General features: G+C 41.0%; 1 protein-coding gene across 1 annotated transcript in view; it reads right to left on the bottom strand.

Moving 5' to 3' along the window:
- Positions 1–977: 977 nt before the first annotated feature.
- The window catches only part of mtnr1aa (melatonin receptor 1A a), a gene marked incomplete at both ends in the record, with an annotated part of 34,786 nt that continues 8,258 nt past the window's right edge, over positions 978–27,505 (bottom strand). The window contains one exon of the mRNA XM_079159707.1: positions 978–1,846. Coding sequence (XP_079015833.1) covers positions 978–1,846 — 869 coding nt within the window. The remainder of the gene's footprint in view (positions 1,847–27,505) is intronic.

Below are 27,505 nucleotides of genomic sequence, written 5' to 3' on the forward strand. Positions count from 1 at the left end.
TCGGTAACAATAGCAACCTAACATCCATCACAGTTTAGAGACTCACTTCCTTGTTTAACTTTAATCTACTTCACTTGCTGTAATTGTTTACATGCACTTTTTCTTCTTCTACTACTTCATCTTACAGTTCGTGTTTCCCCCGTTGAACTTTAGAGAGGCTGTCTATGAGATATCAGAAATTGCTTTAGGGAGTGCGTTGTTATGCTAATATTAGGTAAGATGGTTAAAACTATGAAAAATGACCAAAGTTATGCATTTACAGGATTGCAATAAACTTGCATTTGGGAGAAAATTGGACACAGGACTAAAGCACATCGTCTATCAATATGAGATTTATTTTGCATTAGAACGATTCCTGCATAACCATGCATACAGTATAATGAGCACACAACGTGGCAGAGAAAGAGCGAAAGAGAGAGAGAGAGAGAGAGAGACTCAAATATATATTCCACTTAATGTATTGCAGGGTATAATAAGACAGCAGCAACCCACATTGCTTACACTCAATTAGTGTTACAGTGCCACAAATGAGAATATTTAAATTGGTTAAATTGATCAACTTCTGGTTATGTTTTTAACCATCTTTTGTAGTTTTTTATTTTTTTATTAGCCTGATAAAATGTTGTTTTCATTTAACATAACATTTCATACAAAATAAATACTTATATAACGCATGATACATTTATATCATCACTGTAAACATGAAAACAAAACGGACATCATATATTTACTGTACTACAAGTACTGCAGAGTCAAACAGGAGTGCTTGATAAAAGACAAAGATAATATGCACCCCTGTTTTTACTGATTGTTCAGAGGTCAGATAGCACCATATGACTAAGCTCAGAGATAGAAGCTGTGGTATATTCATATTTGGTATTTTTCTCACCTTTTCTCTTTTTTTTGTTTTGTTTTTTACGCTCAGTCACAGCATATCTTTTCATGTTTGCTTCATTTTTTTTTCTCGGAGTTCTGGATCAGACAGAGTCCACCTTGACCTGGTTGTTGTTGGTCATGAGTGGTGACGGTTTACTCTTGAGCCTCTCCACTGCGTCGTTCGAGCTCTCCTGGAAGAAGATGCGTGCCGTGCACACTGACACTACAATGCGTTTGTACTCACGCCGGAAGTTCTGGTTCAGCACACCATACACAATGGCATTAAGGCAGCTGTTGAAGTAGGCCATGAAGTAGCTGGCCACGAATAACCACTCGGGGATGAGGGGAACCACCACCTCTGGTTTGATCGCTACGGCCAGGCCGATGAAGTTGAGCGGAGCCCAGCAAACGGCGAAAAGCACAAACACCACGAACATGGTGACAAAGTTTCTGACGTCGTGCGGCGTCAGCTTGGGCCGGTTGTCTGGCTTGACCCGTCTCCGCACCTGTATGACCAGTATCCAAATGCGCAGGTAGCAGTATGTGACAATCATGATGGGTAAAATGAAGTGAAAGAAGACCACTGCGATAGTGTACGCTGAGCTGGCTGACTGCTCAAATGTGCAGGAGTAAACCCGCGGGTCATACTGCAGTGACCCCACGAACAGGTTGGGCACGATGGCGACCACAGTCAGCGCCCAGATTAACATCACATAGCAGACAGAGTTTTTGTCACTGTACAGTTTGTCATACTTGAGGCTGTGGCAGATGTAACAGTATCTGTTGATGGCAATGCCGGTGATGTTGAAGATGGAGCCGATGACGCTGACGCCCATGAGGAAGCCACTGATCTGGCAGTGGACGTAACCCAGGTTCCAGCCATTGTGAAAGATGGAGGTGAGGACCAGAGGGTACGGGTAGATGGCCACCACAAGATCTGCCACTGACAGGCTCACCACAAAGATGTTTCCTACAGACAAAACACACACCCACAAGGAGAGACAAAGGAGGACACATGAGCCATTGACAACAGAAGCACAGCAGATTGGTCACCCAAATTCACAAAACAAAGAGAGAGAGAGAGAGAGAGCGATGTACCGAGAGAGTGCCAACTTATTCATTCAGAAACATTTTGGAATGATCTGCTTGAATTAAAAAATGTGCAGTATTTAGCTTGTTATAGCATATAGTAGAAAAAGAGGATATAGTAGAAAAACAGTCATATAAAAGAACAGCTGTAATGCCACACAGGTGTTCTCTGATGGGGCAATTTCAAGCTTGGGTAAAAGTTCACTGCCATACAAGCCAGAAACTCCTAATTTGGGGAGTGGAGTGGTAATTGCATTATCACAGAGCAATAACTCTGACAAATATAAAACCATCACACTGACGATGTTCCATGTGAAGATCAAAATGTAAGGTTCAAGGCTCCTCATTTAAAAAGAAAACAAAGAAAAGGCAATGACATTTGAAAGCAAAGTAAAAGCTGTCTGGCAGGAAGGATTGTCCTTTGGAAATCCAAAAAAAAGCTATGGTATGCTTTGGAAATGTCTGACAGTAGTTTAAGTATACATGATTTGTAAATATGCTGAAAAATGCAAAAATACCAGCACAATCCTTCAGAGACATCCAGTTGTTTTTGTTCCTACTTCATACGCCACAGGGAAAGGGCCTCAAGGCTAGCTATTTGAGAGGGAACGCAATCTAAATTTGTATTGTTTATGTATATGTGCGCCTGTGTGTATGCATAAACATATTTGGTAGTTTACCCCAGTGATTTGGCGAGTGTGAACTTGCATTAAATTGTCACCCGTAGATGTTGGTGAATAATGAAAAGGGAAAAGAATTGAATAAAAGGGAGGGGCTCCCTGTCACTAAATAATGCATATCTCTAATTGACAGCAAGGACATGATGCACAGCTGTCCACAGCTGTCACTTGTGTATTAGCGGAATGTGTTCTACTTATAGCAGTGAGTACCACATTATGAGGCCTAATGACAAGTCCACCTCCAGTTTGCCGATGTTAAACACCCCGTCACGGATGACAAGATGCATTTACTGCATGTCAGATGGGAACTAAGCACATCGTATATCTCTACCATCACTGCAGAGCAATTTCATTCCAGCGCTGACATTTGGTCTGTCAGTATCAGACACACTCCCCCAACCCGCAGGCAGAGCTGTCAGTCTCACCTGAGCATTAGAAGCAGGCTACTGTAGCCCGTTATCTCCCGTAGAATATACCAACTATTCTACTGCCGGGGATCACGTGTGTCTATTAATATAGCTTCCTGTTTTTTATTTTTTATCTCTCATTCAGCTGACAAAAACAAGTCAATAGGTGTGCGTGCAGAGATAAAGGCCGGCTGCTGCAAGTGAATCTCTATGCATTCTGCCAAATGAGAATATATCTTCCATGTTCAGAGGAGATGTTGACACAACATGCAAACAGTCATCTTTACGGAGCTCCCTTTCCCTCCCTTGGCTATTCTTTACTCTAACAACCGGATTTTAAACTCAAGTCACTCAGTATTAACCTTGACGAGGTCCTTTCTGGTAAAGCCTACAGGCAGCTGGCTCTTTTGACTGTTGGACTCTCACCGTCACTGTCTCTGTCACTGTGACTAGACCTGTGTTTGACGCATCACTCTGAGTTTTCATTTGGCTTGAGGAGAGATACGGCCTGGTGCTGCGTCCCTTTTACATTTCTGCAATCCCACATTTTTTCAACCGTTTTAGGTACGAGTCTGAGCATTTTTCCTGCTGTAGCGCGCAATACATTTTGACACACTCACTGACAAAGAACAAAATGATATCCAGTGCATTTGGACAGTCTCAAGCCAGCTCAACATTTTTCACAATGTATGGTGTCGCAGCATGATCTCTAAAATGGAATATGGTGATTTTTTTTTTGGGATACTATCACACAAAATGTTTGTATTTTGGACATACTGACAATGAAAGGCATCACATCCAAGTTAGTTTTAACCACATAGTCAATAGTTAATTAATGTTGGCAGCGATGACACCTCTGAGTCTGTATCAGCCTGAAGCATTTCAAGTAGGATTTTGTCCCATTTCTTTTCAGAGCACAGTTTCTCCGATTCAGTCAGGCTGAAAGTGAAGTGTCTGTGAGCAGCTATACTGAGGTCTTTCCACAGATTTTCAAAAGGGATTTAAGACCTGGTTTTTACTGGGTCATACCAGGACTGTCACTTTCTTGTCCTGAAGCCACTGCAGTGATATGGATGGGCTTTGATTTGATATGCAGCTTAGCGTAAGTGCAGTCAGGGGTGACTATTTTATTCCTAAATATTCTGCTTCTACTTGTTCATTAACTACTTTCATCCAATCATTTAAGCTCCTCCTCTTGGCAGTTCTCTATTCACAAACTTTGCCTTTAAAATAAAAAGTCAAATCAGGTAAAAATCCAAGAAGTCACCCCATCTAGATTCATATCTTCCTCTCAAATAAGCTTAATATTCACTCCGTATACCCACTCACTAATCAGTGTACTATTATTTTCCCCAAAAAGCTGCTCCTGCACTTCCATCTCACAACATAAACACTGGCCAAGCCACAGGGCTGACCAATTATACGGTTATTTCCCATAATTGTGCATTAACCCCGAATGAACTGATCTTTGTTTACTCAATAAAGACTTTAGGTTCATAAACATAGACTCTCTTGACTGAAATGACTGTATATCCCTCATGTGGGAGCACAAGCTGTCACCATAACATAGGGTTTCCCATTTGGCTGCTTTTCTTCCTCCAACCTCACAAATCCTGTGTCCCTCTGCGCTGAAAAGAGCAGCCACAGCATGAGACGGCCAACCTTCACGCTTTACAGCAGGGATGTTGTTCGACTAGTTTTTAGCTGTCTGTTTCCTCCAGACTGCTTTGGATTATGACAAAAGTTACATTTTACATTCGTTTTTCAAGCAGGGAGGTCTTTCAGTACTTTCACATGTCGCCAAGCATGTTCTGCTCCGACTGTTGTCATTCAAAATGTGCCATCTCAGCAACTTGTAGTTCTGTCAGTGGTCCTCGTGACCTCTCTGATCGAGGCTCTCATTGCCCAGTTGTTCAGTTTTGGGAGAAAGATAAAATATATATTGATCCTGTGATCACTCGTATTAGATGTTTTTACACAGAAATGCTAACGTATCGTTGGACTAGTCTACTGTCCTGAAATCTCGACACAAAGGTTGTTTGGTTTCCCACAGCAGATATACTGTCTCTGAATTTTCTTGTGCAAAAATGTGTATTCTAATTACTTAACCTAAATCTATACTTTAACCCCACCAATAACCCAACTAAACTCTGTGTGTTATTAACTTATTTCCAGCAAAATATCCATTGAAGATGTCTCTTAGAGTGGAAGAAACACATTCTGTTAATAATTTTACAATAGGGAGACTGTTGGTATTCAATTTAATTTCACATTGTCAGCATTTGGTATACAGGTTCCATGTGAGACTTAATGTACATGTGCTGAAGGTTAGAAGCAGGTGGAGCAACCTGGACCCAATGTACCCTTATGTCCCGACTGCACTAATGAACCAGGCATTTCAACACCCACTCTCAAAAGAGTCAGGTTTAACTAGAGACCTTTTTCATGGGAAGTTACTGAGGTCAGTGTGAAGGTGCCAATAAAGCGTGGAAGGCGTTTTAGTTCGCTGCCCTTGGCAGAACATACTGCAGAACACTCATTATAATGCATGTTAATGTGAGAAAAACCACCCCAGGTTTATGAATACATTTCAATTAGTCAGGAATATGTACATTTTAAGTGAAATACATATCTCGGATCATGAATTTCAATTCTAAATGGATCTGGTTTCATGCCAGAATAAAGACTGGTGCAAATTGAGCCATGTGCATTTCCCTCACCTTGAAATTAACTTTCTTGCTTTGGTATATTCACACTGAGTGCTTTGTGCAAGATGAAAGAAGTGACATAAAGAGATGGCAGTTCCAACCACATGAGGAAGCAAAGGGTATTCATATTTTGCTTTTATGCGGAAAGACTCTCCCTAAATCTCTACAACCATCAAAAGAAAGCAATTTGGAAAGTGTCGCAGCAAAGTGCGGTGTTATTGCACATTGTAATGTGTGGTTTTCCTGATTAAAGCAACTGCGATCAATGGACTACTGCAAAATAACCATACCAAAATACCTGTTATAGTCCTGAGACACACCATAGAGGTCACACAGTGAAAAATATTTAGACAAAACAGAAGAGAGAGAGAGAGAGAGCGCAATTGAATGTGACGGTTTATATTTGGAAAAGAATATATATATATATATATATATATATATATATATATATATATATATATATATATATTATGCACCAAAAACTTGACACATAGAAGAAAAAAAATCAAAAATCAAAGATATAATCAATCTTTGAATGTAGGATTCAGAAATACATGCTGAGAGGTTGCTGGTTTTATCTCTCCTTTCCTAACTCCTTTCCTAAACTCCACTTTTACTGCCACTTCAACTGCCCAAAGAAGAACGTGAGCCAGTTGCAGTGACGGTCGCTGTGATGGGCAGCCAGAGGCGGAATCAGGAGAAGACGAGTGGGGAAGGAGACTATGGTTAATTAAAAAACCCTCTGTTATGACTTGGCCGACGTACACGGTGTAACTTGTCTCGGTGAAAGTTCAGAGGAGGAGGAGGACATCTCCAAGGGAGGGGGGCGGAGGGGGATTTAGGGTAGAATGGAGGTATAAAATAATGTACAGTGCTTTACTGAACTGAAGAAAATCCAATCTCTCGTGTGTTCTGTGGGTGTTCGTTACTGAGTTGCTAACAGTGAGATCCTGTGGTGTCTCCCCACGAGTCAGATAGAGAACAGTTACTGAGCCAGCCGTTAGGTATTGAGTTTTAACATAAGTCATAAAGTCAAAGAAGCTGATCCACAACGGGGAAAAAAAACACAACACTAATAATGAAAGCTATTGTTTGAAATAAAGGTGGAGCTGCACAAAAAGATGGATGATGTGTTAACTTCTATGCGAGCCACTGAAGAATTGAATAAAAGCATGAAAAAAAAGTCTTGACCAGGCAGAGAAAATAATTTCTGGGACCCCCTTAACTGCTATGACAAAAACGTGAAACAGACGTCAAGGAATTAACTGAAAGAGCTGAGATGGCCCCGTCAAGGTCTCTGCCAGAGAAGGCAGCAGGAGATGACACCTGTGCCTTTTTAGAAAGCTGGCTACCTGAGGCTTCAGGGCTGGTCTTTGAGCCACACCGCTGATAATAAAGAGTGCACTCCCCATCTCTGGCCCAACACAAACCGGCACCAATGCTCCACCAAGAAACCTCTCAAATGTTGTAACTGCAGGTACAAGATGCTGGTTACAAAGGCGGCGAAGGCAAAAAGTGAAGTTCTTCTTAAGAATAGACACGTCAGATTTGACCTGGACCTTTCCGCTGGAGTGTACGGGCAGCAGAAACGCTTTGATGGAGTGTGACAGCAACTGTGGCTGCTGATTACACACAGAGACGGATGCTTTGGCTTTGACACTTCGGCTCGTGTGGAGGAATTAAGTGAAAGGATTCAAAAAGAAGTCTGGCTAATAACACCTGAAAGATAGTGTTCACTTTTAATTTTTTTTGTTTGTTTGCTATATGAGCAGCCTATCAAACTGTAGTCAGAAACATTCTAATCCTATTGGTCGGTCTCCTACTTTCTTATCTTGCTAGTTGAATTCACATGGGAGCCCTTGATTAATGGATCCAACTGCCAACACAGCATATTTCTATTTGTTTGCCCGGGACAGGCTGCTTGGAGGAAACCTGACTGGTTAAGGGAAAAAGTTACCGGGTGCCACTTTAGGAGCGCCGATCATTTACGTTTCCTTTGTGCCTTATGCATGGGCCATCTTATAACATGCGCTACTACACGACAACTACAGTGGACAGATGTATGTCAATGTCTTGCTTTTCTGTTTAACATTATAGTAGACCCTTTAGAGATCAATAAAGCCTTTAAATGACTTTATAAGTAATTGTACTCTGATGGCCCTCTTAATTAGACATCTATCTAGTCTATCTATCTATCTAGTAGTCCTACTACTGAGATACTTACCAAGAATAATATCTCAGTCCCTATCACAATATTTAGAGGCTGCCACTAAGGCTGCCCTCTATCTCCACTTTGATTTATTTTTTATTAACCCCAGTCTCCGTTCTTTCCCTGCGTTAGAAATCTTGCCTACTTGTTTATCTACGTCTTCCCCCCCTTCTATCTTCACCCGGGCTCCAAGGTCGCCATACTAGACTCCCTGTCTCAGTGACGTGAATAACATATGACAGTGATACAGGCCAATATCACAGTATGAATGTGAATATAAATGGATAGATCTTGTATCTACCATACCTTAGAGGGGCGGTTATGTGGCCTTAATCTCCTGTGATATTACTATGCCGCCCAGCTGAGAACCACTATGGTTTTTTTTCTCATCCGAAAATCTAATACAAATATTATTAATGTCTGTCCTGTTGTAAACAAAAATATTTGGGTGGAGGTCAGGTTCTTTCTTGCTTTAGTCTAACATGGGGTAACGAGCACATCTACATATCAAAAGTTTCATTTCAACCAGCCAGAACAAGACTTTAGCAAAGCCACGTTCTGCTTTAGAGTGAGCGCAAAACTGCTCTGGCAAAGGTCAGGGCCCTATTCCTCGTACGTGGCTAACTGAGTTAGCCGGATCATTTTCAGGATGAGATTACATAAGTGAGGCTTTTCGGTTCCTCAAAGCAAGTTTGGAAAAATCACCATAGCAACACATCCATAAGCCTGAACCTGCTCCAGAGCAGGCTTGAGCTAGATCCGCTGGATAAGCTGCCACTCCCCCGGGGAAAAGTGTCAGCTCCCTTCCTCAGAGATCCATCGATGAGGAAGCGGTATCAGTCAGATTAGCGTTTTATAGGGAGAGAGTTCTTCGAGATCGCCAAGATCCGTTATCACATCATGATGACTTCCTGTACGAGCGCTATCGATTCTGCCGACAAGGAATCATTTATTTAAAGACCTTCTGGAGCCGTACATTGAACACCACACGCCATCTACTGTCTCACAGACTGTATCACAGCCTCGCGCTGTTTTGCGAGTGGTTCATGTTTGTACAGTGTCAGTGATGCGGAGAACATCGGGAAAGCCGCTGCATGCCGTGTTGTTCATAAAGTTTATTTGGTGCTTAAGAAACTTATGGATGTGTTCATTACATCACCATGACACATATTGTATTGATCACCATTCTAAATTTTTTGTGTAATAAGTTTGTGTGCTTATAGTGTTTACTTGCTCCCGTGTCCTCTTGATGGCTGGGTTGCAACTACATGGAGGTTGAAAGCACTCATAATGATATGACAGTATTATTAGTACACCATAGATATCATTATTGTAGAACATGATTAAAGTGGACTCATGATAAGAATAGAGAAAATTACATACAATTTATTTTCACTGCTTATTATGAATAATACATACATACTGATCCACCCATACACAGATTCACACACGCATATTCAAACTCCTATTCTATATGGTAATTTACACATACATGTATATACACATATATATATAGTACATGATACATAAGCGCATACAGTACATATATCCTCATAAGTATCTATTAATTCGTATCAGTTAGATACTCTTTGGGCTTGTTTTTATCTACTTATTCTGAAAGAGTTGATATAATTATTTTCGCTATAGAGCTCATTGGATGATGCATTCCATTAAGCCTACTGCCAGCAGGCACATTTAAAGAAATATCATCTGATTGATTGAGGTGATGAGGCACTTAAAATGAACCTATACATTTTCCCAATACTTGCGCATTTAACGAAGTCTGCGATATTTTGCCATGCTTCTCGTCTAGCCCTCGCAGCGTTAGATTTCGCCATAATTATGGTCTTGAATTCCTCTTATGCGTTCATGATCATCTCCTGCTCGTCAGCGGAGTAAAAAGAGGCTCTTTCTTTGAGTTTATTTGCCGTTGTACTGTTAGAAAATCATGGTTTCGGTGATCGACGCTTCCCCCTTTTGAAGTAGGACGGACACGCGCAACGAACCTGTTGTCTGACATCTGGTTCGAATTAACGAGACTGTTTGAGCGCGGATCAGCCTTTGAGGAACCGAGATAGCCTGATGTCAATCATCGAGTTAATTTAAGCTGGATAATAGGACATTTGATCGACTTAGTTGAACCACGTACGAGGAATAGGGCCCAGGTTTCTGTAACAAATTACCCATTGGTCTCAATAGCTGTGCTGAATCCAAGGTTAAATGCCTTGAGGGAGGATTCAGGAGTGGAGATTACACTTGATAAATGTCAGGATGCTAAAGTTACCTCTTGACTCATAGGTTTTTAGTTTGGGGTTCCCAGGTAAACTATTTATACAGAGTTGTAAACAAATAATCTTCGATATGTGCTTGCTAAAAGCAAGACGTCTAAGTGCCCTCTCGTGGAAAAATGTTAACAGACATACCGAATAGGTCAATGGCTGAAGAAATGTCTTGCTGTCTCTCGATGGAAATAATGACCCACATCCCTGAAGATGGGTGGCATGTAAGATGTTAAGTGACATGGTGATAATAGGTACGAAGGGAACCTTGAATCTGATAAAGTAAACAGAGAAAAGCATAAAGTTTGTTATTTTTTCCTTTCTTTCTTTTTTTGTTGTGTTAGCTTATCGTGGTTTTTCTTTTGCTTTTCTTATTATTTTTGATGTTACATATTTGCATCTTGCCACTGTGAACCTCAAAGAACACAATTATTTTCCTACTTGAAGGACCATTTTATTCATACATCACTAATTGACACAGCAGTTTAAATGCTCTGACACAAGGAATGTGACTGACTGTGAGGGTAAAAATAAACCACCACATCTATCCAATTTACAATATATTCCACTCTGTTATAATGTTTTGCGCATACGGCCGCAATCTTTTATATTTTATTCAACTTCAAAAGACCACAGAGGAGGAATATACATTGACAATGGTGTCGAGATATAAAACAACGCTTATAAACAAATAGCTAACAATAAAAACAACACCATAGCTAAAATAAAGTTAAAGTTAGTAGTTAAAATACAGGATCATAAGCATGCAAAAATAAAATAGAAGATACAAATACAGTGATGTGTAGAATAAGAATAAAATGGTAAATTAACCATAGCAGAGGCACTTGTATAGAAATTCATTGACCTTTCTGTCACGACCTAGTACTTTGTACTTTTTGCCATTATGATGCTAAATACCGAGCCCTCAGTGGTTTACTTTCTACACCTATTCTTTCCTTCTAAGAAATAGTTATTGTGGATTTTCTTTCGTCATTACCGAGCTACTGACTGCTCATACATGATTCAGCGATCGGTAACTGTGCCAACAAATTTGAAAGTCTTGAATAAAGATGAGTCCTTGATGAATATAATGTGTTTTTTGAGTGTTGGGGGGCATCGAGTGAAGTCTTGTGGAATTCACTCAAAATATCTCCCAGCCACCACTATGACATAAAAAAAATGGATTATTGTGGCGGCTCCCAGGCGTGCACAGAGATGTGACAAAATGCACACAAAACAACTGTGATGTCGGGACTTTACTTGAACTGCTTTACTAATCCAAAGAGAGAGAGAGGTAGGGAAAGGGGGGAGTAGAGTAAACAGAGAGAGAGAGAGAGATCGAGACGATGAGTGATTATAGTCCCTGGGTCACTGTTGGATTCGAGGATATTACGTTTACATGTCTGAATGAAGCCAGTGACGGGCGTGGATAATGAGTCTCTTGGCAGGTTTAATCTGCTCACTTCTCTTGCAGAAGCTATTTCAACAGTCTTGCATAAGTACAAAAACACAGTATATATATTAATGAAACATGTGTGCTGGAAGACAAAATCTGTCGATAGCATCTGTTGCTGTAAAGGGAATTTCTTTTCAGCAGCTGATAGAACAGTGAAAAGGGAAGCGCTTTCGGCATGCATTTAGGTAGAAGCGGTTTATTCCTGCCCTGGTGTGGCAAAGGAAAGACGGGATTTACAAACTGGCCTCAAGTGCCCTCTTTCCTCGGGAAGCACCAATCACATACAGCAGAGTCGAAAGCAGCACTGCCAGCATAATTCTAGATTGCATCAAGCACCACGGCCATTTTCAGAAAGCAGCCAGGCGCAAGTAGCCTGAAGAGTATTTAAATGTCAGAATCAACAGTGGCAGTTAAGAAAATGCTGAAGAATGACTCATGCCATCCAAGCATGTGCTCCTGTGTGTGTCCATTGGATGGGAGATTCCTTCTAGATACTCTCAAAGAGTTTCTGTCACCAGTAAAAAAGTAGTAGTGGGGCTCTACTGAACTGTTTGAAGCTGCATTCATAACATTGATATTCAAATTCAAAATTTCAAAATTTAAATGCTGCGCTGTTTTATTTGATTTGATTGCACGTCCACGCATTAAACACTGTATTACTGCACAGTTGCAGATTAGGATTTGGCTACACTAATATTATTAGTATTAAACTGTTTAGGGATGTCCTGATAAAGGCATGTGAGGTGCAGTGAGCATTTCCACTGTTAGCAGGGGAGCAGTTCAGTCCCACTGCTCCCCCGCTCAAAGCCGCTCCACTCAATATCTCTACGTACTCAATTTAAAATGTACGCCACTCAACTCAAATTGCTCACCGCTCGTTTGGGGGAGACAGTATGTTGTATTTCAATTAGAAATTCCTTCCATGAGTTTTGTTTGTTTGCTTCGAGACCGCCCCATTAATACAAGTGTGTCCTTTGTGTACAATGAGTGGGTAGCAAACAGGGTTTTTTTACCTCAGTGAAAACATTGTTTTTTAACGGCTAAAGGGAAATCCCACGAAGCGGTCTAGCAGCGATCCAACATCGGCACAAAAAATCTATTTTGTCGATTTATTTTTCGGGTGAGCGCGGCATAAAATGTGACGACAGAGAAAGCTTCATTCGCAGACCTAAAAATAAAATATTTGAATGTAAAACAAATGACTAATTGCTCCATTTTACAGATTTCAAATAAGAATTTTGTCTTTGCTTTGTTTGAAGAAAGATTAATGATCTCCTCTTGTAATTGGCAGTGTTATTATGCCCTGTGGGTGTCAGCACTGGGAAGTAACTTGAGTGAAATTTTAACAACATCTCAGATCCGGTGAGGTTTAGGCTGCCGCCTAACTGGCCAACCTTCCTTAAAAAAAACCCTAACTAAGCAGTCTCAATCTCAAATAGCTGGGCCTCTTTCTTATAGCCACCGCTGTAATTTTGAGGATCATGTGTTGTGAAAATACCTGTCCGCCACGCTTACTTTCTCTGGTCAGGGAGCAGAGATGACAAAACACCACGGGTGGTGTCACCCTGGATGTCAGCCAGACCCCCACAGCTGGTGGCCTGACACAGGCTGACAGGTCCAGTCACGTCTTCCAGATAAAGCCCTCTAGACAAGTTGTCCAATGTCATGTTGTCAATCTGATTACACAGTCTTCATGTGTCATGAACTAGTGGCAAAACAAGATCTCAAAACTTAACCTGTTTATCAGACCAGGCATAAAAATGAACTAGATTTACAACTCTCATATCTGTGTTAAACAATTGTTTTGTCGTATATGTACAAATGTGTATCTTCCCATCACACTGATCTTGATTAACATCAGGTCAATGCATGGGGGGTACTGTACTTTAAAGCCCCTCGGGAGCTGTGGGTCGGGTGAACCATGTGGCCAGCTCTTGTAGCTGCTGGTGCTGCTGAGATTTACAGTACTGCAGCTGCTCCCCAGTGAGCCACCCTCTGTGGTTCAGCTACAGCATCTGTTACCAAGGAGAGAAAAACTAGAAAAACATTCGTATGCAATGTTGCATATTGTATCTTCTTTTTACCATCCAAGATTACAGACACAGGACATAAAGTAGGACAATGCCAGCAGAGAAACCCCCATCTCAAGGTAAGTGCTGTTTGAATAAAAGTAATTCTGCTGAGTTCAAGCCCCATCAAACTGTTGAGTGGCAGGTGCAGGTTATTTTGCTGACGCTAGTCTCCCTTCATACCAAGGACATGTGAATGACATGCGTCATGTTTCCCCCCATTTACAAGAGACTGCTGTTGCAGATTCACCTCTAATAGTCAGTATTCAGAGACTGCGATGTATTGTTATTCTCCTGCTTAAGTACATCTGTTTAATGATGTAATCTAAACGTATCAAATGTAAGGCATTTTGTTGCTCTCTCTCTCTCTATCGTACACTAAAATGATGTTCATCACATAGTTCACCACCAACCACTTCATGTTTCGACAGGGTTTCCCCATTCTCTATTCTCTATTCTGAGGAACTTGAAGTTAGCGACAACATATTTAAGTTCCTTCTGTGTGGACATTGCATGTTTTCCCCGTGGCAGCTTGGGTTCTCTCTGTGTTCTCCGGCTTCCTCCCTCAGTCCAAAGACATGCATCTTAGGTTAGTATATGACTCTAAATTGTCTTTCTCTATGTGTCAGCAACCTGTGCTGGGTGTACCCTGCCTTGCACAATGTCAGCTGGGATCGGCTCCTGCGACCCTGAACAGGCTTAAAGTGCTTAAAGATGATAGATGGGATTTCTTTCTTTCAGGAGGGGAGCCTCAAGGCAATGGTAAGGGCAACATTGATGTTAATGTTAAGCAGGCAAATGTCAAAAAATACAACAATAACTAAGCAGTAAAAATGTTTCAAGTATTTGTTCAGAAACAAAGAAGTGTTGGACAAATTAAAATTTTGACCCGATGGTCGCGCTAGATGAAAAGTCAGGGCATCACCAAACAATCATTCTGAGGGGACCATGAATGTCTGAACTAAATTTCCAATAATTTCAATCATCCAATTGTGGTCAAAACATTTTACTCAACGCCGCAAATGTCAAACTATTTGTGGTATTAGAGTAAAAGTCAACCACCAAAGCCAAAAGTATTCATCATCAGGGTACCATGAATACCGAATAGTGTGCCAATCCGTCCAATAGATGTTCAGATATTTCACAGGATAAGAGATCATTTTAGTTAAAAGGGGAAGTCAGGGGATGACCAAGTCATTAGTTATCAACCTCTGGAGACCATGAATGCCTCATGAGTTATTTCAGTCTGGACCAAAGTAATGGACCAATAATCATGCTGCTAACATTAAAAGGTAAATAAAGAAAAATAGAAATATTTTCTATCTTGCCATGCAAGTTCTATGTTTGCAGTTTGACACTTATTTTAAAATGAGTTTACATAGTGTTCAACGTAAACCACGGATGATCAAACGTCATTCATTTTACAATGTAGTTTAGGAATAGACTACGTGAGTCGTGTTCAAATTTAATAAATTACAAGTAAGGATAATTAGTTTGAACTGTTTAAAAACCTAACAGCCCTACTAGTAGGAGCAGAATCCGGGGAATGTTGACTGAATTCCTATTCTTACCCTGCTGCAGTAAATCCTTCGTTATTTTAGACGACTTTATCCATTTTCATGACATTATTTCCGAACAATAACCACATATTACAGTCTTTGTACTGTGTTTTGTGAAGCTCGTCTTAGCTTTGAAAGCACATTTTAGTCACGAATCCCAATTGTTAAAAACATCATTGTTGCAAAACTGACCGTTACACATACTAACCCACGAGCAGGCACACAACCAACAAAGTAAAGGCTAGCCGTTCTGTATGAATTTGTTTGTTTTCTCTGTGAAAATCCCATCAAACATACAAAGAACAAAATGGAAGCAGAGCCCGAAAGAACAGAATAGAGACAAATTATCTGCTGAATAGAGATTTTTTTTGAGGCTGTTATTACCTGACCTGCACTACTTACTTTTTAACCCACCTCTATCCTGCCTCACAATTCCACAGGTGATTCAAGTCTGAGTAGCGCTGTCTGAAAGGCTGAGCGGTGCCGAGCGTGGTAGGGGGCTGATGGGTTGAGCCAGATAGCGGGAGACAGATTTAAAGTTCAACCAGGACACAAGGGATAGGTCTGAGTACAGTGTTGTGGCGTTATGGTGACCACTGCTTCGTTCTCTCTCTGTATCTCTCCACACACAAACGCAAAACCATTGACTCTGACAATTTAATATCCAGTTCATACAGCAACACACCTCGAATTTGCAGAGTTGATTATTTTCCTGCTTGCCACGGTAATTATTTTCCTAATGTAAGCTTCAACAGATTTGATCTTCAACTCAATCGGGAACAGAAACAATATGCAAACCTTGTCAATGTCTCTATTTCGAGATATTGCTTCATATCCCAAAGGCAAAGTGGATATTGGTGAGAAAGACAGCAAAAGACAGTTCAGTTATGCAAGAGATATAGTCATCCAGCTCTGAAGACAGAGGGTGTACTGTATGCTTGAACAAAGGTACTGTCTGCAGATGGAGGGTGCTGAAACTCCAGCAGGTGGACGACAACAAAGAGCCTCAAGGCTTTAGAAACGGACTATTCAATTACACATTTTTGAAACAACCTGTTCTCACAGAACTACGTGAGATGACCACGATCAGTCGCTCATCGCTTTATGTTGCGGTACGTATTAACATTACGACCACATTTCTCGTCAGTATTAGGAACACCTACTTTTAAACATCATGAAAGACTAAGCAGGTTTTTTTGGATACACGCAAATATCTCAATGCGACGCATGTCCCCTGTCTGTGCAATCAATGCAATTCGTACTGTTTTGTCATACATTATTTTGCTAATACTTGTCAAACACTGAATACCGTTCTCCGCTTTCTACTCAGCTGGACACAACCTCTCAGCTAAGTGAGCATGCGCACACACACACACACACACACACACACACACACAAACTCAATAAAAGAGCATTTGGGGGCAGTACTGATGCAGACAGAAAGGCACAGTTCTCTTATCATCATCATCATGCTTACATTGTTTTGAAGCCGAGGCTCGTGGTCGTAAGATATTCAGTGACTCGTCAATCAAAACTATTGTATTAGAATAAAAAATTTATAAAATAAAGTAGCTGGCTGGACTTAAATGAGTAGTTAGCGGTTTGGTCAGCATCCAGTGCTTATGGAAAACTCTGCTACAAAGCAATGTTCAAATCACACCTGATGTTGTCTTACACATTGAAGAATGATCCCAGTCTCCTCCACACAGTGAGGAATACAACTTAATAATGAAACATGGTATCGGATCGGTTCTCGGTATGAGCCCAGGTATTGGTATAGTGACTAACAAAGTCGGATCTATGCATCATGACTCTGTATACAAATGACTGTGTCCCAACTTCATTCATTTGTTGCAAAATTCTCAGTTGACACCGCTATCCTCAGTTTACTCTCAAGCAACTCCAACATGAGCATCAACATCCAATACCAGCTACAAAGCTGAAGTAGACAGGTCTGTTGACTGGTGGGATAAGCATCATTTGCTCAATAATGTGCGCGAAATTGAAGAAATTGTGTTCGATAGGTCACTTCCTCCAAACTGAACTACTACAGCTCAGTGAAGTGGAGAAAGTCGTCCTTTAATCACAAGGTTAGAGATTCGATTCCCAGCTCTGCATGTCTCAAATGTCCTTGAGCAAGACGTTAAAACCCAAAGTTGCTGTGCATGTCTTTACAATAACACATAAGATATCTTAAATATAAAAGAAACATGTGATTTATCAGACATTTTGTGAATTAGGTCGCGATGGTCTGTCATTTGAGATGTATGCCTTGAATTTCTGTAGCCCTTAACAGAGTGAATGGCTTGTGATTAGGTTGATGTTTGCACATGTTTATGTTCAATGTGTTTTAATGTGATGTTTGGACAATTTCCTCCCATGGGAGACCATAAAGTAACCTTAACCTTGGCACACGACCTCAGTCAACCACATTTCATCGAGTCACACACACACACAAAACCATAGAAACCAATTACAGGATGGCTTAGATTCCCATTTGCAAATGCCAAGCAGCTGATCCTGTCAGAAGATTGGATTGATCCCATTTATGTCATTTAGGTCCCTGGAAACTAAGTAATTAATAAGGAGTTACTGCCACTCATTATGAAATGAGCACAATCATCATGCTTCAAGGTTATTGAGGTTCTTCTACAATGAAAACACAAACGAAGCGACAGTAAAATCCTGAATGTTTGTTAAAGATTGAAATGAATGTATGCATTAATTATGCATACATCTGAAGGGTTTTAGATAAATACAAACCACTCGCTGTGAAATGACAATGAGGATTGTCATTTTCTTTAAAACCTTTTCCATTACATGTTAAAGTGAAAAAGAAATCCTTTTTTTACTGTAAGGTTTGAACAAAATGACTGTTCTTCCGTAATGGATTACAAGTTTGAAGCAAAGAAAGTGTGAATGAAGTTTATATCACCATATATTTTGTATATTAGAGTAATATATACACTATATCGCCATGAAATGTGATTTAAATATAGTCTGAGAGTTTACGTTAGCTAATACTTATGCCTGGAAGTTATTTGCAGTGGTTGTTGAGACAGTCTCATACAGGGTGGAAGTTCAGAGCTTATCACACCGCACAGCTGATTCTGAGTGTGTGTCTGTGTGTGTGTGTGTGTGTGTGTGCTGTTTGCTCCACTTTCTCACGACAGATGCTTTACAATTTTAGAATCTTGTTTTGGGTGAAATACTTGCAGCTTGATATTAGAAACCATGAATCCAGTCTTTTCACCAGTGCCTCAAAGCCATCTGTCGCCACAGCTTGGATGGCTTCCATGTTTCCACATATGGTACGGTAGATTAGATTAGATAGATAAGTAAGTAATATTAAGTATGGAAAATGCACAATATATACAATATAATAAAATACAATAAAATAACAGAGCAGGACCTATTCAATTTAAGAAAATAAATTAATAAAAATGCACAGTATATACATATAAACTAAACAGTATAGTGCACAAGATCGCCAACAGCAGCAACAGTGTAGCAGTGTTATAGTCTTGTGTATGATTTGGGTTATCCAATATGGATAATACTTTCTTCAGTGTCCTCCTCTCCACCACCTGTTCCAGATAGTCTTGTTTGCAGCCAATGATGGAGCCGGCCTTCTTAACCAGTTTGTTAAGTCTGTTGGTGTCTCCGGCTCCAATGCTGCTCCCCCAGCAGACTACGGCGAAGTGCAGTGCATTGGCCACAACAGGCTGTTGATGACGTGTGATGATGACTCAATATATTTTAAAAAGTGTCGCTCGTAGTGACAGACCCACAGAGAATTATCCACCAAATTTGCAGTTTCCCTCTGTGGAGCGTTTTAGCATTTTTCAGACAATTGTTAACTGACAATCTCTTAACTGTTCTCATCAATCTTGATTCCAGCAGCAGTCACCTGTTTACTTACTCCGCACCAAATAGTAGAAAAATGTAGTGACTAGCTGGTTAACACAGAAGAATATTGAGCTGCTATAGAGCTCGATATCTCCTCCGGAGATGGTGGAGACCAAAACAGAGCTTAAAGGACAGTGAATATTAGATTTATATCCACCAGGTGGACACAAACACGACTCCAAATCAATTTGAATGTTGCTTGCTGGATGTTGAAATCTGCAACAGAGAGGTAATGTCACAGACGCACACAGACTACGTGTCGTTGGTGTAGAAGTTCTTCAGCGTGAGTGAAGAATTTGGAGTTCTGATTCAGGGAATTATAATCATATGACTAATAATAAAAACTAAAGATGTTTTTTAATCGAGGCAAGTGTTTGAATAAAAATACATTCTTGTATCTATAGATGAGGAGGAGGTGACTGCAACAGTTGCCCTGCATAGTCTGCAGAAACCTTTTTACAGATGAAGCATCCCAGTTTTTAACAATTTCTCCATCGTTTGGTCCCGATTATATATAACTGTGCATTTCTTCACTGAGATTTTATCGGCATGTAATTTAGCATAGAAGGGAAGAGTACGCTGAGAAGCTTCTGTTGATTTTGCAGTGACACATCCTTTCATTAACAGCTATAGTGGTGAGCATGTGGGGAGCTGCACTGACATTCGCAGTACAATTTAAGTGGCAATTAACATCCGTGGTACATATCCGTTGTGCGGGTTGTCAGTATAATAGGCAAGAGAAAGGACTGTATGAAGTTTAAGGTGATGAATATGTAATGTCATGAGTTACACAACTGTCCTAAAGCAAACAATCCTTTGTGTATTTTGATATATTGTTGCTGTTCCCATGGGAAATTGAGGTCAGAGCTTGAGCATCTGTTGAGCTTTATTATACATGATTGGTTTGTGCAGCAGTTATTTCCATCATCCTATCAGAGCCCAATTGACCTGAAAGAGCTCAATGTAATCTCCTAATACCATAGTTAGAATTCTTTCTGCATTTTTAATGTCATCTTTTGAATTCTTTTTCAGACTTACATACCATAAATTTGCAGGCTTTGGACGGATGAGCCATATTCTATTGCTGTGGTTAATATCTTATCTTACCATTTTTTTCCCTGAGTGTCACTCTGAGCATAAGCTTTTGACTCTAATTTCCTATTTGCTGCATGTAACAGCTCTGCTTCAAAGTCACATACAGAGCAGCCAGAATATTCCCACTAATCCCCCTATTAAAAACCCACTATCTTTTTTTTCTTTTTTTTTTTGCATCACTGGCATTTTCGACATTCATGAGTATCTCAACCTTGCATCACATCCTGCGCAGCGATTCCCATCATAATTATGATGTCGAAATTAAAAGTTCACTTAAACACGTGTGTAAACACACAATCATATGCGTACAGAAACGGTATCTGCGTGTGGAAAGGCGCTTCATGGGCAGACAGTAAATACACAGGAAAATAAGCGTCGTGTGTAAACACACAGCAGCTGGGAGACAGACGTCAATCACCCGCCCACGCTGGTCATACAACCCTCCCTCTTCCAGTCCGTGACTACTCGCAAATAGACGTCATAGTCTGAAACAATGACGTCAACAAGCTGGTGGTAAAACAGGAAGACCCCAACTAAACCAGTAACATCAGGAGAGATAAATTAGATTTTAATTACAATCTTCATGGAACAAATGAGCCCTGATGTAGTTTTTCCACTCTGTTTGTTGTTAGGGAGCTGAAGCTGAAGGATTTGGGGAAATAAATAAGCAAAACAAATGATGTAACATGGGTGTGTAACTTGGGCTGAAACTAAACCATATTTTTATTAAAAAGTAATATATTTTTCAATAAAGCAAGACAATAGTGAAAGTACCACTCATAAGAGAAGTTCCCAGAGCCCAAAGTGATGTCATCAAAACACTTGCTTTGTTATAAGTTATTACATTTGTAAAAGCTGGAATTACAGAATATTTAAAAAAAATTAAAGTGCAGAAACCGAATAAAAAAATACCCCCCCCCCCCAACACACACACACACACACACACACTCACACACACACCCTCACAAGCCCCTGGCAGTGTTCATTCTTTAGCCAATAATCCTACCCTTCACCCTGAACACCACATGTCTAACCTCAACCCTTCACCCGACGCGGACTTGAATCCACTTCTTATTCTGATTACATCCGTCTAACCTCAAGTGAGACTCGGTCAAAACGACCTCATTTTGCAAAAATGTCCTCAGTCTGAATATCATATTGGTCCTCACAGGGGCAAACACACACACACACACATACACACACACACACACACACACACACACACACACACACACACACACACACACACCTGTCCTACTATTACAGCGCAGGCAGTAATTTGGACTCTTGACAGGATGATTTAGCTCATGTGGGATTAATGGACACAGATGATGAATGAACGATCAATTACTCATTTTGGATCTGATACCGTATTCAAGCCTCTGCGCGGAGTAATTGACAGCATCTGCTGCAGCCCGTTCTGACACCTAATTGAATTACAAAAGAAGGGGAGGACAGATCCTTGTGTTCTGCTTTCACCACAATGTGACGCACAGCGCTCCAAACATTTTTTGTCCCCTCAGCAGGGGAAATGTTCACATCATCGTCTGGCAACATCATCGCCATCTCCCTGAGACTATGCATCTCTCCACGACAGTTCATGTGACGTTCCCATCCTACGGCAACACTGTGGGCCAAAATCCTTGTGATGCAACCATTTGATTCAACATAAATCATCCAATCAGTGGATTTTTCTGACCCAAAAATCAGAGGAACTTTTATGTTATGTTGTAGGATGATCTCATGGTTTCATTGCCATGGCTACATTACATCCCAATCCGGAATTCCTCGTCACGGATGACGTGCATTCTGGTTCCTTTTTTGTTTTTGTTTTGAAAAATAAAAAGTCAAAAACTAGAGACGTTTGGCCTGGGGAGGGTGTTCACAGTCCCTCTTTATATTTTCACAGTTCATAATTGTATTGCAACTGCTTCCGCGCCATTTCCCTCTCGATAAAGCAAGATTCATCATCTGACTCTGCTTGATACACTTGAACCACTGTCATTTGCCGTCTACTCCCTACGGTGGTTTTATTTTGCACCACCCACGTGCTCCAACATCACATTTCGCCATTTTCAACAGCACTGATCCATTTTTAATGGAATGCATGAAAAGCCTTTGTTCGGTCGACAGTTTGGAAAAAATGTCCCTGAAGGATTTGTATATTCTGCCGTGGCTATAGTCTCCCGACATTAAAGCTACATAAAGGGTCATTTCTGATGCAAACAATGAATCAAACTATGACATTTACAGCCAAACCCCATGTTAATCAACACAGCTTTGCAGTATTTCTGCCCCCGCGGAAGTAAACAACTGGCTGGTAAATAAACTGACTTTGTAAATATGACACCAATTTCGTGAAGTTAGAACGGAGGAGCTGATAGCATCAGAGCTATAATATATTCTCAGGAAACCAGACAATTTGTGACCAGCTCTGAATGGAAATGAATTCTGGAATCCCATCCTTAATGAGCTCATCCTTAACCCGCTCTCATTGTGCACCGCTATCAACACATCCTCTCATTAGTGCTCAGATGTAGCATCTCGGTGAAATAACCATTCAGTCCACTAAATGTCCTTCCGTATACGTCCATATAAAGGGAGGAATGTGCTGTCATCTCCTTACCTGTGATATGCTGTAACTGACTTTTTATTTATGTGACCACTTAACGTCCCCACCACTTTGCCTTAGCCACTTTTACTTAAGTCAGTGAACAGCAACTCCAACAAAGCAGAAAAGTCGACTCTGGCGCCGAGTCCCACAGAGCGCTTCTAGTTGAAATTTGATTTTATAAGATATTCGGTCGACTGTGTTCAGCAAAGATTGTGTTAATAAACGTCCCCGAGCAGCAACGATATCGTCCACATCTACTCACATATACAGTTTTATCACGGCGCAATATTTCCCACAAAAGATATCAGATTATTTCTCTCATAATACTACACATCACATGAGTTATTTCCAATCTTAGAAAGAGACTGAGGCTTAGACTAGGTCACTGAGCAGCAAAAACATCTAATTTCCTACTCCTTAATGTCCTATTGCTTTTGGACGGCACCCAAAGAAACGCTGGAATGAACCCAAGCCGTGTCTGAAAGTGTGACAAAAGACACCAGACAATAATCACGAAGAGCATGTTTATGGGTCATTAAAGGAAAGCATACTGTGCTGAGGAAATCTCACACACTAAGCTGTTGCTCATTAGAGGGACGCGTCGGACTCCACTAATTACTTAAAAAATGTGACGGACCATGAAGAATGTGTCATAATCTGCCTCTTGAGAATTAGTCTGTATTGCTAAGTGTGACTTTGTATCAGCTGATAAAGTCTATTTAAACCTCCCCCCCCCCCCCCCCCCCCCTCCAGGACCCTGAATAGGATAAGCGGTAACAGATATTGGATAGATGGATGGATTCTCTCTCATATCTCTGGAGGTAAAACAAAGAGCAGGCGCCACTGACACTTGTGCAGCCACAATAAGAGCCCTTAACGACGCAAACCTTTACAATAGTCCAATTTCCTCTTTATATACACAATATCACCTCTTTATTGTACAATGTCCTCCGTTACTGTTCCGATTCTTTTCATGCCACCACTCTAAATCTACGGCTATCGTTTAACCTCCTTCACAAACACCTTCACCATCATTTGAAACGGGTCCTAAACTGTGTGCAGGGATAATAACGGATGTTGTTTTTGAATGACTGTGGTGGTTCTGAAAGTGCTTTCTTTCCATTATTTACGAGAGAAATAAATTGTTGAAGCAGTCTCTTTTTCTGTGTTGTTCCACTCTCGAACCACTCAGCCTGAAGATTCCTCGCTGGAGATAGTTGTGGGACACACACCGTTGCCAACTATACAACAATAAATCTGGCTTGCCGGCTCTTTCAGTGAGGAGGGATCAGCATTTGTTATTATTTATTTATAATGCTAATTTATAAAATTACCCCCCCCCCCCTATCTCTCAGCCCTACTGTCTTGGAATGTAGAAGCCATTGTAACCGCTCACGGTGAGGAAGCGCTGCTGTTTGTTACTTTGTACTTGGAATATGCTTCAACACAACTTTAAGGTTGACCTCATTTACACCGCTGAGATAATTCCAAAGTTGAATTACTGATCTTATTGATAGTATTGTCCATGCTTTTCTTTTCTCCTTTTTCATTTAAAATGATATAGCCACGTATTCTTCTTTTATTGCCATTTCATTTGAATTGTGTCTGTATTCACTGTCTGTACCTCGGCACCTTTGAGAATGAGGGTTCTCCCTCAAAGGGATTTCCGAGGTTTTAAACTAAAGAAAAGAAGGAGGCAGTTATACAAAATGGATATTGAGTTAAGTGATCTTAAATGATGCCAAACAGAGACAAAGAGACTAAATTGGACTCATGGCTGCATAATAGAGATCTAATAGCGGGAAATATTCATTGGTGATTAGACTGAATTACATGGATGAGCGGCTGTTTTTTCAAACAAGCAGTCAATGGGCTGTTAGCGCACAATTGCCAGCATCCACATCGAGATAAAACAGAGCCACATTAGCTTTCATTTGTGTTCACCTGATGAATGTCATCCAATGTTCACTTTTAGCACTTTTAGAGGGAAACATCTATCTCCTCAGCAGCTGAACGCTCCACTGTGTTCACCAGGTAGCTGCTCGCTTTGCCTGCCTGTGCTCAGGTAGTGTGTGTGCAGGTGGTTTATCAGGGAAACAGCTGCCTGCTGCTGGGAAAAAACGCTGACGAGGGCGTTAAGAGCGCAACAAAAGAGTGAAGTCGCTGTGAAGCTACACACAGAGCTAAAGACACCTGCAGAGAGGTGATCATTCTCTGTGTCACTATCAGGTCTATTAGTATAATATAACAAATATTTATTAGAGCTAATCGAACTTAAAGGATCCTCAAAGAAATAACTAAATGTCAGCAAACAGTCTTATAATTTCTTTGTTAACTCTCTCACTATTCAGTTTACTTCATATTGAAAGGCAAATAAAAACTGGAAGAAACTCATTTTCCAGGGTGAACAGTGTGGCTTTATCTTTTCAGAAAACAAAGCAGAGTGCAGCTTACATCATTAGGATTGTACTGAAGATCGTTAAGCTTCTACTGCCTCGAGTCACATCTTGTTTTTTTTGTGGACCCATGAAAGAGTCCCTTTCTCTTCAGCATTAGCGGTGATACTTGGCTTCGGTCCGCTCCACGGTGAATCTAACAGAGAACATTTCTCGCTACTAGTTGTTGCATAACACAGACGTTCACAGACGGTTTCGGCGATAAAATTCAGGATGAATCTTGTCTTGTGCAGACTGAAGGAACAAATGTGAGTCTCCGCGAGTGTCTTCTGAAATACAGATTTAATGGTGGGATGCAGTTGTTTTTCTGTGTCCCTGAACAACAAAACTGTCTCTTACCATTTATACATCCTGTTTTCATTTTCTGACAGAGCTTTTACATGTTTCCCCCGAATTCTGACACCTCTACTCCAAAATTAGGAGATCGTATCAAACAAAAAGACTTTTCCTATTTCAGACTTGGATCTGCTGGAACCTAGATACTCATTTTACAATGACAACATGCAGCTTTTCTACCCGCAGGACTATTGTTAGACTGTTATGCCCTCACTTCTTTGCTTTGTAGTCACTCAAATTGTTATTTCCATATGACGGCGCAGTCCTCTGGAGTGTTTGTGCGGAACGGCGCTGTGTCTCAGTGATAAACCACATCGCTGAAGCCAGAGACGCCGGCCTGATAAGGCTGAATGGAACAGTGTTCACAGGGTAACATCAAATGGCATTCATGTGTCTGGCGTAATAATCCTCATTACGTGCCATTCAACTGAACAGAACCGTTGGCTCATAGAGAGTGACGAGGCTTTCTGATTGAGCTGTTTTCGTGTTTGTTCAGTTTTTAGACCCATTAAATGTAATTTCTTTTTTTATAAAGGGATGTGGAAAATGAGGTTTCTCTGTTTTCCCTCTGTTCAAATGTTCTATCTGAGGCGGATCGACTGACCCGGCATATTTTTCTCTCTTTTTTTTTCCCATCGGTGCCTTGTTTTAACGGTCATGCAATCTGACGCATTCACAGCTGGAAGCTGCTGAGTCCCACTACAGTCTTCCACTGTTGGCCACTGAGTAGCAATGGTGGACTAAGTGCTTCGTTCAAGGGCACCTTGCGAACAGAGGAGAGTGTTTCTCCCCCACACACACACACACACACACACACATACAGTTCCGTTTCCCCCAACTGGAATTAAAACTGGCACCCTTTCCCATCACCAGCCAGCATCTCTAACCTCTGAGCTCCCGCCGCCTCGTGTATGTGTGTGTCTAATCAAATAGTTGCCGCTCTACAGTAAGCACCCTACAGTATGCATGTGTTATGCACAGTTCCCCTCGGATGAGCTTTAGGTTCTACTTGATCTGACTGCCCTAAGCTTCCCGTGTGCGTCACCCCGAGCTCCTATCGAGCGGGAAGAAGTTTTCACCGTACAATATTGCAAATGGTTAGAAATAGCACAGGGAGGCATGACGAGAGGGAGAGGGAGGGTCGCTGGAATGGTGGGGATGGAATCTGAAATGGCTCCAAGTATGCTCTCTTGTATGTATAAGTATTTACAGACTCATTATGTCTTCCTCTTTCAGTGAAAGTGTGCTGTCCTCCACGAGGGTGAGAGACAGACAGAGACAGTAAGTTAACATGCACAGCGGAGAAGACCAGATGCCAGAAACTGCTCTTGTTAAATTCGACAATGTCAGGCTGGTCGTCGTCTAACTCTTGTCCAAGTAACAAGCTGAATTCATTTTGCCCACTTGGCCATCATATAATCCGGAATCCACAGTGTTTGTGAGATAACTGTGTTGTTGCCTGACCGGCTTGATGGAAAGGGCTATTGGCAGAATTCCTCCACAGGTATGCGGTCTGACAACATAGCGTCCTTAGAGAGCGATGGGTTGTTGGATCAGCGCGATGCAAGCAGACAGGGTGTCATGGAATATGAAGCCTGGAAGGGTAAAAATGTAAGTGAAAAGAGAAGACAAAAAACAGAGAGTGTGCATGTTAGGGTGAGTAAGCTCGGGAGGAGGAGGAGGAGGAGGAGGAGGAGGAGGAGGACAAAGAATGTGGGAGACCGAGACGAGGCGCAAAAACCTGGCGAGCGGAATGCAAAACG

This window comes from Pholis gunnellus, assembly GCF_910591455.1.
Source record: "Pholis gunnellus genome assembly, chromosome: 5".
Taxonomy (NCBI): Eukaryota; Metazoa; Chordata; class Actinopteri; order Perciformes; family Pholidae; genus Pholis; species Pholis gunnellus.